Source organism: Falco cherrug, chromosome 8, assembly GCF_023634085.1.
Source record: "Falco cherrug isolate bFalChe1 chromosome 8, bFalChe1.pri, whole genome shotgun sequence".
Classification (NCBI taxonomy): Eukaryota; Metazoa; Chordata; class Aves; order Falconiformes; family Falconidae; genus Falco; species Falco cherrug.
In genome coordinates this window covers 14,911,557-14,928,091 of record NC_073704.1, presented here as the reverse complement: position 1 = coordinate 14,928,091, position 16,535 = coordinate 14,911,557, and the positions used below count along the sequence as shown (strand labels likewise).

Genomic DNA, 16,535 nt, shown 5'->3' with positions numbered 1-16,535 from the left:
GGGCAGCCATCTGGGCAGTTACCAGCATTTCCCAACTCATGCAAGAGTTCTGGTCATCACTGGTTAGGTCACTGCTTGTGTTATTGCCAAGGCTGCTAAAAAACCCTCACATACCTTCCCCAGGGCTTTGCTAAAGGCTCCATATGAAGTGGGTTCAAGCCTTGTCTCTGTGTACAGCCTCTCCTCCCAGCTGCTGAGCCCTGACTCGGAGGAAGACACTCGAGAACGATAGCACCTAGGGTGTTTCACCCTCAGAGGAGGGAAACTGGTGCTGAGAGTGGACAGACTGGGTATTTATTTTTTTAAAGAAAGATTTTTCCCTATCCACATGTTCCTCTGCAGTTTGTCTACACAACCAGAGGTGGTATTAATTCTAATTATAAGTGAACTAATGATGGATTTAGTTTTGTAGCATAGGTAACAGCAATGAAGACCTGATGGCACAAGCTCAAGCAGCTTGGGTACGTACCTCGGGTCTGGCGCACTTGCTGGTTGCTCAGGCTCATCTTCACTGCACGGTCCTAGGTCAGTGCTGCTTGAATGCTCTACCCTCTGCACAGTCACAGCTTCTGTGGCAGCAGTGTCACACTGTCCCCTAGAACCAGACTGGCCGAGCTTTCCTGGAAACAGCTCTTTTGGCTGGATGGCAAAACGCATCCGCTGCTTTTCCTGCAATATCCAGAGCTCTTGTGTGAGTTGAGGGATGAGCTGTGTGCTAAAGGCTCAGTAGCTGATGCGGGTGGCTCAGTCCTGTTCTCAACAGTCATTTTGGTACCAATTAATCTTGAATTTGTTATTTTAGAGTAATTCAATTTTGCAGTTAAGAGCTGGCTCTTCAGTGAATTCTTGAGCAGGTTCCAGGCTCAGTCCCTTTCTAATGTGATCCACAAGAATTTGGTTGATTATAGCTGCTGATGAGACCATATTATAAAATCTAATATACAGGATTTTGAGCATTATCTTTATTAAAAGGTGATGGGTGCAGGTTTGACATTTCTTCCTGTTGGTTTGCTGCTTGACAGAAAGCAGTTCCAACCATTGAAGAAGCTTTTTTATGATTGGAACGGTGTTTTTGCACACAGAGGAATTAAATCTGAGTGTAATGGGACTGACTTAGAGAACAAGTTTTCCTATAGAAATACATGGAGCAACTGTTTTGTCTGCTGTGAAAATTAGGCTTTGTTGCAAGGCATAGGTGTGTGAGCAGAGACAGCAGTTGTCTCAATACAAGCAGTAAAGAGTCCTTTTAGTATCTCAGAGGGTGGCTTCAGGCCCTTCAGCACTTTGTCTGGACTATCTCACTGGGAGGGGGGGAAGCTGGGAGTGCCTGTCTTTTATAATGTTCTGTTTTTAAAGCAAAAAGTGTCTGGGGAGCATAGGGTCCTAAAAGTCCAAGGCCTGGAATTCTTCCTTTTGCTGTTTCCATTTTAAACAGGAAACATTTGCACTAAGTTATTCCAGGGGGAGAATTGTAGGTTCATTTCAAGGCAGATAGTGTTTGTTCATTGCCTATGTCCATGATTTACCCCATGGGCTTAAATGAGTGCAGCAGAAAACCACATGTTTTGTTTTACTTCATGCAAAACAAGTTCCAGTGGAGTCTTGAGAGCCCAGATTAAGAAAGAGGGAGCATGCTTGTAAAATCACTGTGTGAACAAAAGAGAGGCATTGATGAATTGTGAACACCTGATCTGCTGTACCAGAATGATGACTGTTTTAATAAATCTATGCAAAGAATATTTAAACAGCTGATGAGTTCAGTCCTGCAGCAACAGAGCAGGTGTAATTGATTTATACTTTCAGCCTCTGTTTTGGGTCAAAACCCTGCCATTTTCCTTCACCTCTCACTTGGAGAGAAACTTCCTCTGCAGACAATGGGAGGTTTTGCCCAAAGTGCAAAGACATTTGCAATCGGACTGGCAAAAATTCCTAATTGAGTTGAACTTTTTGGGATGCTCTGGTGACATGTCTGTAAGAACAATTATTTTTGCCATTTCAAAAGTATCACAAGTTAAGATGTACTAGGAAAAAATATCAGTGCTTCATTAGTGCAAATCATGGAATTAAGATGCAGAAAGCTACAGAGAGAGCTCTGTGGCACATCCTCAGGGATGACATGTTCAGATGTTGCTTTTCACGTGAACTAGAGCTTGTCAGATCCATATTGATGCAGGTAAGTTACAGGGCTGTTGTAATATCAGGCCTTCTAGATCACAGGAGGGGTTTTTTGAAACCCCATTGGCAGCTCGCCCATTAAACACAGGTATTGTAGCCTGACATATCCCTAGTGTTTCTTCCAGGAGTTCCAGTTTTTCCAGCTATAGTGTTTGGAAAGTTTTACAGTCTGACATGTTAGGAGAAAAAATAGTGGGAAATGGCTTGGAAAGCGTGAATATTTGTGCATGTAAAGCTTATGGGATTTGCAGACTTGCAGACCCAACTCATCTGTTTATCCTCAGGCTAGATAAGATTCAGTCAAACATGCATTGTTTAGAGGGGCTTTGTTTCCATTATGGCAAATGGATCACAGGAGGCTGACTTTGGGAGCTGAAGGGCTCCAGTGCTCCCCCATTGTGAAAGGGCTGTGGAGTGCGCTGGACCCTTCCTCCAGCGTCCTGGGTGTTACGGACTTTTGTAGCTTGCAGGTGGGAGGCTTGTTACCCTTCAGAAGTTCTTTCTATTCATCTGGACCTGTCATGCTTGAGGTGGCATTTCCTTTCCTAAAGTAAACATAGATCATGAGTACAATAACGTGTCGCTGGGCTAGTAGACTGCCTTTTTATGTGCTTTATTATGGTTTTTCTCCTCAGGCGTGGACCTGCAGAGCCACTGGAATATTTAACAGGGCCACGAGTAATATACAAAGAGAGAGATCTTCCCTACTACCAAGGAGGACAGCCTGTTGTCCACCCGTCTAAGGGGAACTACATGCGTGTGCCAGACACAAGAGTGGCAGAATTGCGGTACCCCCAGTACTATCCAGCCCAGCCTGTCACAAACCAGCATAAAGGACCCCTCCGGCAGGATGTGCCACCTTCCCCTCCTCAGTCCCACCGAGCACCAGCTTACAATGAAATTGTCCGACACCGTGGGACCAGTCCAGACCAGTACCAGTACAGACAGCAGGATCCCAGGCAGAAGAACCCCATGACTGCAGCTGTATAGCCACACACTGGACTGGCCAGCACAGCCCAGGAGGAATCCCGTTGGACATCGTCCTTGTAAAGTTGTTCCCAAGCGTAGCTGCCTGTAAGAATGGCACACGAGACCTGGAGTCGTTCTTACTGAGCTGGGCTCAGCGTAGGTGCTTTCTAACAGGCAATATAAAGCCACATGAGGTACGATGTGTTTTGAGTATGTGAGGTACAGACAGTTGAGTATTTTGTAATTCCTTTTAAAAATAGAAAGTGGCTGCTAGAAATGAAGCGCAACACTTAATACACCTCAGGGCTATTAACCGAATCCAGTTACACCTATACAGTACGTAGCTGTCTGTATAAGGGCAGAGTTTACTTCGGAGTGCTGTTGAAGAGCTTTTAAGCGAGAACGCAGCATGCAGTACGGACCTCGTGCAAAGCCGGGGATCTTGTGTAATCCAGTGTGTGATCATGAGTTGACAAGGGACTGCTGCGAAGGTAGCAGCCACATTCCAGGCATGTTCAGACCAGCAGCTCTGTGCTTTAAGGATGCTGCAGTTCCACATTTGTAATCTGGCCTCTGTCTTCCTCTTTCTGTTTGGTGGTGCCAGCATTTATCTTGTAGCCTTCATTTTTTGCAGTTTGTGTAGCGAGCTTCTCCTCTTACTGCACCTACTGCGTTTGGAGTAAGGCGTGAAGTTTTAGCTGCCGTGCTTGGGCAGGCTCACAGAGGACAAGGCAGCCGCCCACCTAAGTGTGTGTCTCTAGATGTGCGTGTGTGTGCGCTTGTGAGTGTTTCTTAGTGCGCACTCTTTAAACGTAAACCTCGGAGATCAGATCCTCAGCTGCTGCCAATGTGTCGCTCTCGGGGTTTCAGTGGAGCTGGCCTATAAGAAGTGGCTGAGGCAGTGACCGCAGGCACGGACTCCGTAATTCGTATTAAGTTCCTGTATCAGGTCTTGCCTTGGCTCCGGCAGGGCAGCCCCTTCCTGGCCGGGGCTGTGGCGCAGTGCCTGCCGGCAGCGTGCCCTGCCCTCGCCAGCCTGCCGCCGCACCAAGGCACCTGTCGGTGCGGGGGCCACCCTCGGTGCCCCCAGTGAAGCTCAGCCTCAGGCAGTGCCAGGCCAGTGCCAAGTGCCAAACTACTCGAGTTCCTGCAGCCAGGGGCCAGCAGGGAAAGGGGGTTTTCACAGCAAGGGGTGAGGGAAAAGGCAAGGGAAAGCAACAGGGAGGGCTTCAAGACCCTGGGGCCCAGAAGGAAGAGGAGGGAACAGCTGTTTGTAGCAAGTTGTTTGCAGCATTGCGTAGGAAGAGATGTGCGGATGGGGAGAGGGGGCCAGCAGCGCAGCAGGGCTGGGGGGACAGGGCAGTGCTGTATGTGCCTGGCCCTTTGCCCTGCGCAGCCTGAGTTTGCTCTGCAGCCAGCCAGCCTGGGAGGAGGTCAGAAACATGTGGGACCTGTGCTACCTGGCCTAACAGCACTGTGGATGCTCAGAGATTTGTCTCAAGGATTTTGTCACAGAGAAACCTTACAGACTTGCCACCTAGAAGTATATTTTGTGAAGTTTTCAAGTGTCCTTAATTCCTCTACTTCTGCCTTTTGGGGAGTGTTATTAAACTGTTTGGGCTTCTCTCTTCATCAGGAGAAACTGGCCTGGCCCAGGATTAAGCACAAGAGTTTCTTTGATGTCTTTTTGACACCTTTGGTATGCAACAGATTAAATCACATAGGTCACTTCCCAGGTATTAAATACCACGAGGAAGGTTTGTCCTTCTAGGAGCGTGTCCCTTTACTAGATACCCCTGGGAAAAGGGCTCGTTAGAGTAAGAGGTCTGGAAGGTGCAGGGCAGGGTGGGTCTGTGCACTGCTGCTTTCCAGGGGCCACCCCAAGCAGATGATGGCCCTGATGAGAAGCAGCATTTAATCCCAGGCAACGTTTCTGCTGCTAATGCTGTTGAGAGACTGGCATAACCCTGAGGCACGGGAGCACGTGCAGCTGCCAGGCTGGCCAGCAGGCTCTATCCTTTGCTTTCACACTGCTCTCTACCCATCAGCGGGGCTGGGAAGCAGGGAAGAGGAGACAGCTTTGGGGTGGTGGAGGAACATCTCCGTGATTCAGATACAGGGCTGGACTCCCTGGGGCAGGGGCAGACACAGCTCTGAATCCAGTCAGGAAGAAGCATTGGTGGGAGGGAGGGAGAGGAATGCACAGATTATGAAGCAACTGCATTCGGTTCTTGTTCCATTTCTTTCTGCCCTCTTCCCTAGTAATGTAAGAGGGAAAAACCTCTGGAGGGAGGGTTGGATGTAAAGCTGGATGTCTCTTGGTACCCTCCATAAATAAGGCACATTCCCTGAGGAAACTCATCCTGTCGTGTACGTGCTGTACACAGCCTTGTACTTCTCTCAAAGAGTTTTAGATGCTGTAGGATATTCAGCTAGGACTTGGCAGCCACAGGGTAGCCACTGGAGTTATGAAGGCCCGCTGAAAGTGAAGCAAAAACAAATTAAAATACTTTCCTTTCCCTCCTTGAAATATAACCCCTGATACATTTGATCCAGCTGTAAAGAAACTAATATGGTTGCGACAGTGGCTTTATCAAGCCAGGCCACAATTAAGAACAGCTCTGAATATAAGCTACTGCCTTTATAAATCACTCTCAACTAACCCTTCAAATGGCATCACAGCACAGTGAACAGAACTTATTTACAGTATTTCAAGAGCCAGGGCCAAATAAAATCTGGATGGAAACAGCTCCTGGGTTATTTATAGCCTTTGAAGGACCTGCGCGATTGTCTCCCTGTAACCTGAATCTCTCCTTAAGACCTCCCCTTGACTGCATCGGCTCCACTCAGTTGAGGCGGACAGATCAAACGAACACCTTCTGAGCTGTTAATCTTACCCAACAGGTTATTAAATGATGCTTCTGCTGTTAGACCAGTACAGAGCTTCTTCCAAAAAAAAAAAAAATAAATGCTACAAGTATAATATATGGATGCATCCTACAGGTGAGGAGCTAAGGAGGAAGAACAGTCTGACCTAGCTAGGGGAACAAGACCAAAAAGTATTACGGAGCACCTCATCAATCTCTGGTGCCATTGTTCTGGGAGAAAATTGCCATTTGCTGGTTTAATATCTGGTAGAGGTATGGTATTTTCAAAAGTATGATGTGTAACTACAGTATATATAGTCAGCTTCTCTGCAGTGTAAAATGTATGATTTTAGCACCATATTGTGGAAAAATATGTACCGTGCAGAATTCACGAGGTGCTACAACTGACGGTTGAAAATACACACTTGCAAAATCCAAAAGAGCCGTTAAGTAACAAGTTGTTCTTTTCCCCATATGTCCATATGTTTGGGAAAATTATGAGTCTGAAAAGCTCTTGACATGTAATTGCCTCGCACTCCCTCATCCAAAATGTGCCAGTCCAGCAGCAAAGTTACTGACGTAGCTGGTGTGAAGGGAGAGTTTGGGTTTGCCACCAGAGCAGCGTGCCGTGAGTGTGCGTGTGAACAGGAGTCAAGACAAGGGGGAGAGGGGCCCGCTTTCACGTGAAGCTGGAAGCTTTGATTTCCTGAGCTGGTGGCATGCAGCCTGCATCTCTGGCTCTGGCACAGGGCCAGCCGGGCCCAGCAGTTGAAAGATTAAGAGATAGAAAAAGAGCCTGTGGATTTTCTGAGTGACCACCCACTAGTGAGCCATGATCTTGGCCCGTGAGCAGACGTTACCACTGTGATATATTAAGATGCAGAAGTCTCTAGGCACCCCTCAAATGCATAAAGAGATATCAGTTGCCCTTTGTGGAGGGAAAAAAAAAGGGGGTAGGGAACTAAGCATTAAAAAAAAAAAAAGGCTCCTGCCTTGAAAAAGTGCATGCAGCCCTGAATTCTAATTCACTCCAGCTTCCTGATCTAGAAATAGCTTCACATGCTGCCTAATTTTTTTACAGATGAATTGTGCTACCTCCTCCTCCCAGCCATCACAGATTTGTTTATCAGAGAGTTAGTGCTGTGAGTGAATCCTACTGACTGCTCTGCCAGGGCCGCATCCTGACGCTGCACTGAGCAGGGACTGCTTTGCACTTCCAAAAGGCCCTACACCTGTGCTCTGTCACAGCTGTTCTGCAGAGTCTCTTAAGCCTTGCATGCAAAATCGGAAGCGCTATTTGCTATCTCTGCATAGAAAAAAAGGCTTTATAAGACACTATTCTGTTATTGCGAGGGAGAGAGAGGTGTTTGTGATCCTGGCAATACCTGTGTGTTTAAGTGAAACTGATTTGAAAATTGCGTGTGATTGTCTTGGGGGAGAAATTCAACACACAATTTGAAAAGTTTTTTCTAGTACCACATCAAAGATTTTGATCTTTTGTTACATATGGCTATATAAATTTTACCTGTTTTATTTTGCATTAAAATAAAGGCTTTAAGACTATATATGATTATGTATTTGTATGTGCAGTCGTTTTCCTCTTTGTATCTACAAAGTAATCCGCACTCCTGGATGTGATTTGATATTAGAAGATCATGCATGATCAGGCCGGGTAAGGATCGGTAAGGTAACTTTTTGACTTTAAAAAAAACAAAAAACAAACAACAAACAAAAAAAAACCAAACCACAAAAATACAACAGCCCTGTGCTTCCTTGTAGAAAAAAAACATCATAGGACTTAACTTGATTCCCTCTCAAATCTGCATTGTCTTCAGTTGTAGAGCCGGAGTCCTGATTTCATAGCCCTGATTGAAGGGAGAAGTGAGAGAGAAGTCGCTTGCCGTCTTGACAAATTTCAGCTTAGGCAACTGCATGCTTGTTGCTTAAGTTCCCCAGACAGTTTCACCTCAACGTCGAGCTCTTCACTTGCTGTTGATAACGGAGGTGTTCTGCAGCTGTGTAACAGGGTCCCACCGGCTGAGGCTGTATTTCAGTGAGATGGCTGCAGCAGTATCTTGTCGGAGATTTAGGACTCCTTGAAAGTTTTACACAGGTACGTGAGGTATGTGGGTCATTTCACTGAAGCTGATGACACTGCTTTTCATACTCCAGATTATGCACAAGCACAAATGAATCTTTATGGGATCAGAGCTGCTGCATTGCAGAGCACACTGAGATTCAGGCAAGAGTGTTATATTAGATTAAATAATTTTCAAAATAGCAGATACTTAAGTGAAAAGTGAAAAGAGAAGGAAGAATGTAGCCTTTTCAAGATGAAAATTTTGTTTTATTACAAACAAAAAGGGAAGAGTAAAAGAACAAAACAGAAGAACAGGAAAGTGCCAGGAGGTTTACAAAACAAGATACAGCAGAAATTGCGGTAATGGTTCAGTAAAAATACACATGTACTGCAATTCAAAACATTTTGAATGCAGATCTTGGTATTTATGGTGAAGATAGTTCATGGGCAAGTCAGTTTTAGTATGTATTAAATTATAATTCACAGAGATGCCAATTTTAAAAGTTATTGGGTGATAACTTGCACTCAGCTAAAAACTGAACAAATTAAACAGCAATGCCTCGGTTTCTCCTGCTGAAGTTGTACAAAGGGTGGCAAAAGACAAACTAGGAGTGTGTTAAAGCTGGAAAACTTCCAGTAAAGCTGGAAACTCAGTGACTGCAGGTTCAGAAGGTGTTCAGAAGGTGTTCCTTCTGCCTTGGTGGTGGTCTCCCACGGTTTCCTCACAGCAGCACTCGCTTCCCTGGGACCTGGGCACGAGTTAAGATTTGTTTTGCAGTCACTGCTGTGTCTGCATAAAGTAGTATGTGGAACCATTTGACTGTTAATTAATTTTAATGAACCATGCTACACCCTCATGAGACGTGTATTCTACTGTAAGCAGCGTGGGATGTAATGCCTTTCCCCACAGAGGGTCTCAGAGCTGGGTTACTCACCCCAGCAGAAATGCAGTGACCTGCTGCAATTTGGCAGCTGTGCTACTTGAGAGGCTTTCAGAAGCAAAATGCCATTACCGAGATTGGAGTGGAGCTGGGCTGCTTCTGCAGCCTCCCAGAAGGCATTCAGGGCTTCTAATAAGCCCCAGAGGCCTCTGGTTCAAAGGCTCTGCAGGTCTAAGGAGGTTGCTCAGGCTCCCTGCGCTTGATGTGCTCATCCCTGCAGAAAAGGTGCGGAGGCACCAAGGCACGGCTTGCGCAAGTATGGAGACAAGTGAGACTAAGAAGGGATCCATTTTACTTCACAAGCACGGGATCTGCTCCTGGGAGGGCAGCTCTGCCGTTGTTTTTCCTCACGGGCTGGAAGGGAGTGCCTGATACAGACAACCGGAGTCGGGGGGGGGGGGGGGGCGGGGTGCGCGGGAATTATAGGGAGAGGCAACTGGAGCAAAGGAACAGGGATAAGAAATTAAAACACGTGTCAGACCTGAGCAGCAAATATGTGGTGGAGGGAAGAGGGGATTGTCCCACATGTGTGAAGTCCACGTACCAACAAGGAAGGTGGCATTTCCTGATACGCTGGCTGCTGCTCCCCAGTTTCCATTTTGCATCCCAGGCTTGTGACACGCCTCCACTGAGCCAAGAGTCAGGACCTGTTTGCAGCACAAAGCTACCCATGCCTGAGGGAGGAAGGAGAAGAGCAAGTAGGAGTTACGAGGTAACGCATCACCAGCACGAGGAGGGACAGGCACCCCTCACCTAGATCACCTCTTGCCACCCAAATCTCACAGCCTGCTCCCCACACGCTGCCCTTCACCTCCCTGGGTACCACTGACACCACCAAAATCTCCTTCCCCTAGCTGCCTCTTTTATCCCCAGTTCCTCCTGATCTCTGACATCCCCAAAGCCATATTGACCTTCAAACATAACTTTTGCCTTCACTGCTGAGAAGCCTTGAGCCATCTGTGAGCGTAAGTGACCAACAACCCACGTTTTACTGGCACCTGAAAGTGATACAGAGTCAAAGCATGCAGCCCCGGCCGGCGTCCCACACGGCTGGCTGGGGCTGTGCTCTCATTACAGGCAGGGACAAGTTGCAGTCACTTTTGATTCAGTTGCTTCATGGGTATAGATTGCAAGTAAGACACAGATTTTTGTCTCCACCATCTTTTTGCTTGTCTAGAACATGCCTTTGACGTGCACAAAAGCTGTTCTGTTGCTGGCCTGGCACAAAAACCCTGAACCAGTTTCAGAGGCCAAAAAGGTGATTATAGTCTTTAAAACAGAATTAATTCTCAAACCATTCCCAAAATATGCCTGACAAACTAACCCAAGCCAGACGAGTTGGCTGTGCTCACAGAAAAAAAAAACCAAAGCCTCAGTGCAGAGGAAACAGCCCTGCTTCGCTTTTCCAGAAGAATATCTGCATCTGAAAGAAAATAATTTATTGGGAAATGTGTACAGTAGAGTAAAATTGCAAAATAAGACATTCAATGAAGAGTCTATATAAAACCATGCCCTTTGCCTCCAGCAAGTAATGAATAAAATTGATGTAAAGAAGCAATGAACATTCAATGTTTCATATTTAAAATACATTTTGTGAGGAAAACAATGTGGCATAGAAACAGGACTGAAAGGTTCTCCAAGATAATGCCAAAAGCTGCAAGATGTTAGCAGCATTGTCGTGTAAGTTTCAAGGTGTAGGTTTTTAATTTTCTCTTAGGAATCACAGAAGCAGTTGTGAAAGCTGTCATTAAAATTCATTACAGGAAAAGTAAACTTACATTAAAACCTACCCTATTCTTCTCCAAAGTCTGAGTACTGGTTAGGAAGCAGTGTCTGCTTCTCTGCCAAAACCTTACCTATGCAATGTGATTTAATCTCTAGGCTCTGTTAAATTGGAGTTTTCATACATCACATCTTTCAACCCAGAGTAAAAAAAATATTAAAAAATATTGCAGCCTAGATTTTCAAACCGGGAAGCGTGATTTTAAGAGGCTTCATCTGCCTTAACTTTTGTAGGAATGAAAAGAGAATAAAAAATAGCACAGATATGAAGAAACTAGTTTATCAGTAAATAAAGGTGAATGAACCAGCCTTCCCTCCCTCCTCCTTTCCCTTTTCCCTTCCTCCTAATTATATATGCACATATATACATGCATATATACTTAGGTATTGCTGCTTTTGATCTAAAAGCTGGTTTACTTCTAGCCATTCCCTCTCTCCGAAGGAGAGTCAGTAGTTAACAGCAATGTATGCACAAGAGAAAAGTGCTGGAAACGGTGACCTTCATGAGTCGATGGATGTACAGAACAACCAGGACTGAGCCACGCACAGCAAAGCAAGGAGGAAGTTTTCAGACAGAGCAGCATTTCCACATGTTACACATCACTCCAACGCCTGCATCTCTGTAAGTGACAATTTGTAGAGGTGGCCTGAGTTTGCAGGGAGGCCTCTGCCACGGCTGTGGAAAAGATTTGCCAGAGTTGCTGCAGCGGGTGAGTGCTCCTGGACAGGCACCAGGGCCATGGCACAGCGGCAGTGTCCTCACTGGCCTGGCCAAGGTGGGGAGGGCAGGTGGCACGTCTAAAGCATAAATTAGAGCAATCGTATGCTCTAAGATTATGTTAAGCAGCCTGATGGCCTACTGGTTATTTCAGCAAGCAGAGGAAATCAAAGGTGCTCTTAATATGTCCAGTTGCCAGCTCTGTATTCAGATTCCGCCAAATCAACCACAACTAACTCAGTTACGGGAGTGTTGGGGACAAGTAGAGTGTTTCTGGGTCTGTGCACAGAGGCACATGCACGCATCCTCTTTGCAATGGAGAATGTCTTTCCTTGCTTCCCTCCTTCCTTGTTCTTCTGTCCTCTCTGTTGGAAGTAAGCCCTCCAGGCCACTCATTTTTCTTTATATATAACAAAAGAACAGTGAGGCCTCAGTCCAATGTGCATTTAATGCAGTCGTGCTGCCAGTCTCCCCCTCCTGCCCCATCCCTCCCCCCTAGCACTTGGTCCCCCCCCCCATCCCCAATGTCCTTTCTCCTTCCCCAGTTGCAGGGATTTTCATTGCTGTGAGAGGACAAAGGTAACTGAACTGCTATTGAAAAAAAAAGACTTAACTAGTTTTTTCTTCACTGGGCTGTTTTTAACATGGATCATTTCCCAACTCAGTCCCCCAAATTGCTTTGATGGCACAACAGAGTGGATAGAGCGGTGATGGGAACAAGGCTGGAGGGTGAGGATGGGTTAGAGAGTGGTTACACTGCCGTTGCTACAAAACAGAAAAGCAAAGCAGGAACGCTAAATCACAGCCAAAGCACAATGTATTTAGGGGCTTGGATTTGAAAAGCCAAGCACCATCTTCTGCAACAGTTACATTCCTCTGCATGTTTACTTCTGGCCAAGTTTCCTGAGAGCGGAGGCAGCATTCACCAAGTTTGAATTCCTGAGGCTCTCGCCTGTGGCTTTTCTTCTGTGTTTAGCATTAGGAAAAGAGGGGAAATTGTGAGGTTTCACTTAGGTTGTGGCTTTTCCCCTTCCTAGGATGTCTTATGCGTGGAGGCACCAGGGAGCCCTGCAACCTCCCTCTTCCTTGTAGACTGGGGGTAACAGGCACGTCACCTTGATGGCCTGGGCAACATGGGGCACTGGGGGAGACAGTGTTGTTGTGGGCCCTGCTGTGCAGGGCACACTGAGGTTCCCATCTACCTGGGCTTCCTCAGCTCAGGATGGCTGCTTCCCAAAATTTCCTGTGTGAGGGGTACAGGGGAGAGCGAGGTGGCAACCAGAGCAGCAGGTCCTAAAGCATGGCCGGGGTGGTCACTGTTGCAGCAGGGGCTCTATGATGGTGGTTTTTTCTGTAGGACTTGTTTGTTCCCCTGGCAGGGGCTGGCTCAGGGATGCCAGCAAATGTTTGAAGTCATCCTGCAACGTGGTTTGTATCAGTCATGGGTTTGGCTGGCAGCAGTGACATTTGGCCGGTGCTGCCCGGGCCCCAGAGGCGAGAGAGGAGCCTGTCTGCCAGCTGAATTCGGGTCCCCACGGCCCTGCAGACTCTGGGAGAACAATGGGAGCCCTTGGCCCAGCACGGGTGCTGGCTGGGGCAGTGTTTCAAGGAGTGCAGTTTTTGTTTTGGCTATTTGGTTACATGTCTCCTCTTGGATGTTTATGCTGAACAAGAGGCACTTGTTCTCTCACCAGCTTCAATGAGGTTGGGTCCAACTGGATTTGTGCTTTAGGTGCAGAGAGCCAGTAATACACCCACCAGCCGCCCCATCCTAGGAGAGCCTGGGTACAGCGCTGCCCTGGGCACACGTGCTCCCAGGGGCAGGAACGAAAACACACTGCAGACAGCCTCACCAGAGCAGGGTCTGCGTACTGAGCCCACAGGGCAGCTCTCAAGGCCCTCCGCTTTGGGGAATACTTTGATGTTTCACGTACCCAGGATGTTCAGGTTTATCCTCTAGCTGCTAAGTAACCTGCTTGTCTGCTTTAATTTGCTAAACCTTCTTTTTTCTTTTTTTTTTAAGAAAACCTTTATTTATTAAAAAAAGCCTGCTCCCTACCAGTTCACTCTGCTCCTTTCACCTCTGTCCTGCCCTTCTCCCCACACCTCCTATAACCAGAGCCTTGGCTCACAAGCCAGAATGCCGATCAGCATGAAGATACAAAATGGTCCCAACAAATGCCGAACATAGATGAGCGCGTTGTGTGGGTCCCGGTGCAAGGCAGGCAGGCTCCAGGCACAGTGACTCAGCGGCAGGCACCCAAACACGCCGTGCCCTGCCGCAGCCCAGCCGAGGCGGGCTGTGTGCGAGGAGGGCGGCGGGGCTGGGGGCTGTCCAGCCCGGCGGCAACCTGCACATGGTGGTCTGGGGTCCCGTGATGGCCTGGGGTCCCGCGGGGCTGCCCTGGCGCTTCGGGCCAGCACCGGCTGATGATTAAGCAGTGCATGGGCTCAGTTTACTTTTACCCCTGCTGTGAGCCTTCTCAAGCTAAGATGTTTCAAGTTGTCCTTATCCTCAGATTAATAAATGCTGTGCTTTAAGAGTGTAAACACAGGAAAAGAACTGGGCTAAAAAAAAAGAAAAACCACCCAAAAAATTCAGGCTGGTGCTGTGCAGTCAGGACATTTCTTTTCCTAACAGGATATGGGATCAGAGGAAAAAATATGCATTATGCAACGTGGGGCAGGAGGGTCAGTAGACAAATTAAGCATGTTTAAATTAAGCTGGAGAGCCTGTGAAATGAGACCCCGTAGCAGCAGGTCCCTGCTGTGGTGTACCCCCCGAGGCAGGGCTGCCGCAGGTGAGGAGGAGGCGCAGGGCCTGGCTGTGGTGCACAGCTGATCTTGGGTCAGCACCCATGAGCAGCAGCAGAGGCAGCGGGTCGGGCGAGGGTCCCAGGTGGAGCTGCTGCCCACCACAGCAGGCAAGATGGCTGCAAGCGAGCAGAGCTCCCCTCCAGCTTCGCTCAGCCTCAGGGGGAAGCCCAGGTGGGACACATCATGCCCCATGGCCACCGTGGCTGGACAAGGAGAGCCTCCAGGCTCTTCAGCCGGCTTCAGTGGAGGCAGGGGAAGCACCGTGGTTGTGGCCATCCTCTCCCTCACTTGTGTGGTGCGGTACCTCTCCAAATGCAAACCTATTGGGATGTGGCAGGCTTTCTCCCCTGGTAAAAGTTGGCCGTGGAGAGAGAAACCCTGGTGTGTGTGTGTTTTCACTCCTGGCTGCTGGGGTCCCCTCAGCGGTCCCCTCTGTGCAGGCACCACATGCACAGGGCTGGCCCCCTGCGTGACCGGCTGCCCCTGCGCAGCCCCCCAGGCCACACCAGGGGAGGTGGGATGCAGGCGGCGGGCTGCAGACAAAGCCAGGAAGCTGCTGCTGGTCAGGCATTTCAGGGGAGGGCACGATTTCCACAACAATAAACGCATCTGATTATTTGATTAGAGGGAAGAGGAGGTCCCCAGGAGGAGGGCCTCACACACAAAAGAGGAATAACTCATGCCCCCGCTGGCAGTGACAGGGCAGGAAGATGAAGGCAATGTCCTATTGAGGCTTTGATCAGCCAGGGTCAAGCATGCTGGCTGCTAACATGGCTGAAAACCAACGAGGAGAAGGAGGTTCCTGCCGCAGCATCATGCCTGGCCCCCTCCCAGCCCTCCGCTCCTCCTTAGTGCAGCCCTTCACCCCCTGTCTGGGCAGCAAGATGGAAGCCTCATCAGGCAGGTCCTGCCTCCCGACCTCTCCAGGCTCCAGCACGACCACATCCACCCTGAGACCCCGCAGCGCTGGGCATCACAGTACATCCTCTCCTCCTGCCACTTATTCATCTGCCTCTTCTGTGACAAGCTGGGGAAAGTGGTTCCTTGTGTCCCCTTGTCACCCTTCTTGCTGTGGCACAAGTGAAGAGATGCTGAGGTGCTGGCAGCAGCAGGGAGGCAGGGCGGTGACGGCAGGGCAGAGGAGATCGTTTTGCGATTCCATCTCTCCTGGGCACTTGCATAGTCTGGTCATAGTCACAGGCACCTGGGGTTTTTCCTGTCTCTCGGAGGGTCAAGCTGTCCCCTTCACCTCTGCAATGAGAGGCCCTGGGGACCTGGCTGTATTTCAAGGGATGGTTCTCCTCAGTGGTGCCAGCAACTGGCGATCTTACGATTAACTGATGGTCCTGGATGGAGGCTGGATATAGTGTTTAGTGTAGCTGTTTCACAGCTGTTCTGCTCCTTCCTAAGACAGGCAGCCCCAAAGCCTTGACACCCCAATGGCTTGACCCACTTGAGTCCCTCCTGCAGAAGAGCCCCAGGGCACTGAGGCACCATGTGTGTATAGGAAGGGCTTGGAGATCTGAGCTGCCCCTTTACTCTCCCTTGGACTGAGCTACAGTACGTGTAAAAGTAACTTGTATTTGGCCCACAGAATTGTAGTACTTGGAATTGAAAGCAAGAAAGAGACGACTTGGCACTCAGAGATTGCAGGTCTCCAAGATCTTACAAACACAACACAATTAACACTTTCAAGACAGAGAAACCCTCCTTGTTTCCTGTGTCGAGGCGAGCACTGGTGCACACAGAAGTCACTGGCAATCCCAAAAGCAGGGTAAGGAGAAAAAAAAAAAGAAAAAAAGTAGCTGTTATTTCAAATACGGGTCTCTACACAGAGTTGTATTGCAGAGGTGCAGTATACAGATCAGTGTGTGGGCAAACCCTGAGATTTTAATCCCAGGTTACAGCTAAGAGTTTATCTAATACTGGAAAAAAACCCCACACCTGCTTCTTCCTTTGATGCATGTGTGCTCTGTGAGGATTGCTATGTGGATGTGGAATGGAATAGGCTGGGGCAGTGGAAGTCTGAGCTGTGCATGCTTCATAGCCTCTCTCACTCCCCAAGATTTTTCCAAGCTGTCGGCACTGCCAAGGCCACAAGGAAATGTTTGCCACAGTCCGTTTGTCATCTCACACCCTCAGTAAATCATTGCAGTATCATCTGGCTCAGAGCTCCTAGGAATCTG

At 48.2% G+C, this 16,535-nt stretch overlaps 1 protein-coding gene across 4 annotated transcripts in view; it reads left to right on the top strand.

The window, feature by feature from the left end:
* PARD3B (par-3 family cell polarity regulator beta) overlaps positions 1 to 7,576 on the top strand; it is a 413,251-nt gene extending 405,675 nt beyond the window's left edge. For all 4 annotated transcript variants that reach the window (XM_055718425.1, XM_055718428.1, XM_055718426.1 and 1 more), the window contains one exon: positions 2,811 to 7,576. In XM_055718425.1, coding sequence (XP_055574400.1) covers positions 2,811 to 3,165 — 355 coding nt within the window. In that variant the 3' untranslated portion in view covers positions 3,166 to 7,576. The remainder of the gene's footprint in view (positions 1 to 2,810) is intronic.
* Positions 7,577 to 16,535: the final 8,959 nt, after the last annotated feature.